General features: G+C 43.3%; 1 protein-coding gene across 1 annotated transcript; it reads left to right on the top strand.

The window, feature by feature from the left end:
* The first annotated feature begins 189 nt into the window (after positions 1 to 189).
* Positions 190 to 5,015, top strand: cnrip1a (cannabinoid receptor interacting protein 1a). Its single transcript, XM_035659691.1, has 3 exons — positions 190 to 522; positions 1,366 to 1,510; positions 2,344 to 5,015. Exons 1-3 carry the CDS (start codon positions 344 to 346, stop codon positions 2,506 to 2,508), a joined length of 489 nt encoding a protein of 162 aa, XP_035515584.1. The 5' UTR covers positions 190 to 343; the 3' UTR covers positions 2,509 to 5,015.
* Positions 5,016 to 5,319: the final 304 nt, after the last annotated feature.

The raw sequence follows: 5,319 nt of genomic DNA, 5'->3' as shown, positions 1-5,319 counted from the left end.
CTGATCAGGTTGTCTAGGGGCAACTGCTGTTAAATTAATGGTTTTAATAATCATTTATTGCTAATTTATTGATTACTGATGCTGGCTGATCAGGATCAATATCAGCTTATTGTACTCCCTCTTTATCGGCTGTGTGTGTGTGTGTGTGTGTGTGTCTCTCATTGATGCACATGAAGGCTTTACTCACAGCCCTCACAGTTCCGCTCTTATTTTGAAACGCGTGGCCGGAAGCCCCGCGCTGTCCTGACTCCGGTCCCTCCTCAGCATCACCGCATCCTCCGCCACCTTCCCCCCTCGGTACGGGACCTGAAGCTGACCCCGTTAGGAGACTAAAGCCGGGATAATGGACGACGTCCCTCCGATCATCAACATCTCCATCTCCCTGCGGATCCAGCCCAACGAGGGGCCCGTGTTCTTCAAGGTGGACGGGACCCGGTTCGGCCAGAGCAGGACCATCAAACTGCTCACTGGCTCCAAATACAAGATCGAGGTGGTGCTGAAGCCTGGAAACGTCGAGGCCACGTAAGAAGAACATCTCTTATAAACGGAGATTGTCCTTGTGGTCAGGGTTCTAGCGGCGGACGGTGTGGTTCTGCAGCAGGAGGCCACAGGGAGCGGGTTCCCTCAGCAGTCCTTGAGATTCTAAAGGTCATACAGATATAAACAGAACATCAGGATCAGGAAGAAAGAGCGTTTATAAAGAGAGATTAAAGCCGCAGTGGGCGTCCATGTTAGTGGTTCCTCCTGCAGGCCTGAAGCATCACATATCCGCCTGAATAAATCATGTGTGTGTGTGTGTGTGTGCGTGCGTGTTTACTGGTGTCAGGATGCGTCGGTCTGTCTGTGTGCTGGTGTACAGACAGACAGACAGACAGACCGACAGTTCATGTGGGCTCTGTTGGGGAGCAGGGCGGGTCCACTGTGCTTTTAACATAACAGAGTTTATACTGAGAACCAGTGTTGGGCTCAGAAAAGTAGTCAAAAGTAATTGAATTACTTATTACAGCAATTAGTTACACTACTAGTTATATTACTTATATATAAAAATGGTTAATTGTGTCGTTTCTCCCTGAAATTCAGACGATTAAATTCCAGTTTTGTTTGTTAAAATCAAAGTAATCAGAGTATTTCCAAACTAGTTTCCTCCACAATTACAGAAACAAATCCAACGATGTGATTGGATCGTTTCAGATCAGGATGAACAGAAGTAACGTAGCTAATTATGTTGATGGGGTTAATAATATGAATTATTATTAATTATATTATAGTATTATCTTTTATTTTCTCACTGAAGGTGCTGAAATGTTCCCATCACTTAAAATAAAGCTTTAAACTTCCTCCTCTTCCTCCTCTTCCTCCTCACAGCACCATGAACATCGGAGGCATCGTCTTCCCTCTGGAGCAGCAGTCCAGGGACGAGGAGTCGGTGGTTTATCACGCCCTGTACGACACCGAGGGCGTCCCGCACACCAAGAGCGGAGACCGGCAACCCGTCCAAGTCAGCATGGAGGTACGGCGGCGGCAGCAGCGGCGGCACAGTGAGGAGATATCACGGCTGCTGCTGAGAGAAATGTAGAAATCAGTCAAATGAAATCAGGGTCGTTCAGACTGAAATGTTTGATCGGTTGTCTGCGAGTCTCTGCTCCGATATCACGTAATTTATTAGCCACGAAACAGAACCTTGCTGCTTCCTGTTAGCCGCTTTGTTCCCAGGATGGTGATGACCTTACCATAACCCTAACCTCAACCTAAACAACCAAACCAACAAAGTACTAGCCAATCAGGGTGAAGAGTAGAGTTATCTACGGTTTTAGAGCGCTGAAGAAGAGTTTCCGGTAGTCTAACATTAGCCAGAGCTAGCTAAATATCATCAATCTGGAGATATTTCACACGTGTGCAGCAGCGATCGCACAGGGTCTGGATCAATGCTGGAATCTGATTGGCTGCAGGGTGTCCATTAATTACTGATGTAGGCTTGTAGCTGAGCTAAAACGCTCTGGGAGCAGCGGGAACTAGAAATATCTCCCGTTGCTAAGTCGTATCTGAGGTTCGTCCTATTTACTGGAGCAACGTTTTCCTTATTAAAACTTTAGATTTTGATTGTAAAATGAATAAAAATATAAATTAATGGTCTTAATTCTTTGGTAAGTGTCCGTGGAATCGGCGGGATGTTGCCCTTTGAGGAACCGTCCGACGCACAGTGCAGATAATGGACCTTGTTGAGCTTCATCCTTTAAATAATATATATATTTCTTAACGTGAAATCGTATCTGAACATCTCTGAAAGAGCAGAATGATAATTCCTGCTGCATTGTGGGTGATGACGATTCTGTTTCTGTGCAGTTTAACAAGGCGGGGACGTTTGAGACGGTCTGGCAGGCGAAATACTACAACTACTACAAGAGGGAGCATTGCCAGTTCGGCAACAAGTTCAGCAGCATCGACTACGAATGCAAGCCTAACGAGACGCGGACCCTCATGTGGATCAACAAGGAGGCGTTCAACTGAGTCGGCTCATCCTCCCGCTGTCCACGCTCCGTACACCGAGCAGAGGACACCAGTTGTACCAGGACTACTTTTGAACATCAGCATCACAATAAAAGGACAGCCTCATCCTAAAGGCAGGCGTCAAGTCAGCGAGGGTTTGGTGTTTGTGTTGTTTTGTGAGAAAGGGGAAAGAAAGAATAGCTGTTAGCTGTGCTAGTCTTTAAGGGGTTTTTGTTTGAAAGCTTCACTCTGCAATGATGCTTTCTGACTTCACGCCAGCAAAAGGGAATCATTTGAAAAGCATTTGGCTAATATTCAGAAATCCTACACACACGTTTCTGTTTGCTAACTCGGCAGGTTTGATGTTGTTTTCTATCAAAGGAAACTAAAAGAAGCTGCAGAGTTTAGCTTTAAAGCGGTTGAAGGAACAGTCGGATGTTTTGTGAATATAAAATAAAATTCATCTCAGTGTGTTTCGTGTAGAGATATGTCCAGGATGTGTTCAGCCCAGCGTAGCTCAAAGACTGGAGCACTCAGCTATAAGGCACCGCAGTGAAAACCATCGTAACAACCATTTTCTTACCATCAATGAGCGGTTTTACTCAGGTAACGATGCCGACATCATCACTTCTATCTGCTGCCAATGCTACAATCCCATTGGACGGATTTGATTGAACTTCTGGCTACAACACCTGGTAGACTCAATCGTCAAAGACCCATTTGTGATCTTCTGTCTGGCTGTAATGATATAACGTTAAGATCCAATATTCCCACAGACTGTACCAGACACAACCCTAGCCTGCTATAGCTAGCTAGCACTTTCCACTCCAGGATATAGTTGTGGGAAGCTGCTAGCATCATCAGAAGAGGAAAACATACAAACAAATCCAAAGTCTGATTTCGTTATCCAACAAGCGAGTCAGCAATCCGTCTTGTAGGCAGCTGGGTTTAGTTGACTGTACAGTTAGCACAGAGATAAAATCTGGCAACCCAACTATTACCGCATTTCCATCGAGACAGTTTAAGAACTGGTTCGGAGCGATGCTGAACCTCGAACCAGTTCTTAGCTTTTCAACAGCCAAAGAACCGGTTCTGGTTCCAGCGCAGCACCAAAACTTTGCTGGTCTAAAACCAAGAACCTCTTACATCAGGGGCAGCTAGCTATGTATTTATTAGATGTTTAGTGAGCTTTAATAATAATAATATTAATAATAGTTATAATAGCTTACGTTAGAGATGTATAGTGACGTAATGATGTGGCTCTATGGTGGTTAATCCGTAGAAAAGCATCTGTTTGAACTCCGGCACTAGCACTGATGCTAAAACCCAAAATGTCCCATAATTTCTGCACCTGTTCAATAAACATGATACATCACGGGAAACTTTTAACTTTTTTTGGGAGGTGCATTTGTTCACTTTTTATGGAGCTTGTCTAGCAGTTTCCACTTGCTTCCAGTCTTTGTGCTAAGCTAGGCTTTATATTGGATCTCTACTGGACTGAAGAGTTAGCCCCAAAATGTTCCAACTGTTCCTTTAAGGTGGACTAAAAAGAGAAATACCCCTCGATAATTAAATGTATCGCAGCACGAGGCGGGAGGAACCGAGCGCAGCAGCTAGGGTTAGCTGAAGACCAGGATGGAAGACACCTGTGGACGGAGGAAGTATTTGACCATATTTATTAAATGTGTGGATGTGTCCGTGAGAGAGGAGAGACGACGTTTGAGAGCGTGTACATCATTGTAATTGTTTTGACTTTTCTTATGTGTTACATATTCTGTTATTTATGGAAAAATCCACCAAAAACACAAAAACACTGACGAGACAAAACAAGAGAAATGTAGCAGCAGGATTTAAGAAAAAGAGGTTTTCTAAAGAAGGAAACAGACAATATGAGTTCTTACAGTGTGAAGGGATGATGGTGGGTTTCTCCTTTAAAGGGAACGACTGGTGTTACTCTAAATTTACACAAAAACCAACAACATGTTCAAAAAGGTTCAGTGATTTCCTGAAACAGCTGCTCACTTTATTAAAGAAAAAACAAAACCCAGCGGAGGAGGAACTATTTTCAGCGGTGGATGAATCCACATATGGTGCTCTATAGTGAGATTGAGTCAAAATAAACTGCACTACGGCTCATTGGTGTGTTTTTTAATAGTTTTTTTTTACAACAGTGGAGCTCAGAGGACAAAGATACACACATTGTTAGTAGATACATTCACCGTTCGTTTGTTGACAGTAAGTAAAATGTAGAATATCACCAGACTTCTCCTTTAAGCCTTCGGACGCCTCTGTCTGTCTTTTGTTGGAGACGCGATGCTTCTTATCGCAGGCTGCTTCACTTTGTGTTACATTTGTGCTTCAGCGGCTGTTTTTTATTGTCTCTGTTTCCTCCTGAAGTGCATGGCTGGATTCATTTTGCCAAATTTGATCTGTTTGTTAGTTCTTTGTTAAGATATCTCGATGCCTACACCTTGCTGTTTGGTTATGTGTTGGACTTAAGGAGTATAAAGTGTCTTTGTGAATAAAAGAGTATACTGAACCAATTATTATTGTTATAAACTTGAATATTTCAGTTTTGCAGTGGTGGAGGAAATATCTTGATCCTTTACTGACGTATTAATACCGCACAGAACAAATCACTTTACTGTCATTTGTCACAGCCTGAGGGTCTAATATAAAATACTTAAATAATACACAGCAATAAAACATCATACACACAACTAAAAACAGAGTTATGAAGGTGGGAGTACAGAGTGCATACGTGTATGTAAGTGAAACCTGAGATTATCTCACAGTGTGGGCAGCATTAGCAGTCAGCACCATGAGCAGTGT

This window comes from Morone saxatilis, unplaced genomic scaffold (assembly GCF_004916995.1).
Source record: "Morone saxatilis isolate NCDOM2014 unplaced genomic scaffold, NCSU_SB_2.0 Contig17, whole genome shotgun sequence".
NCBI lineage: Eukaryota > Metazoa > Chordata > Actinopteri > Moronidae > Morone > Morone saxatilis.
This window is presented reverse-complemented; position numbering and strand designations above follow the sequence as displayed.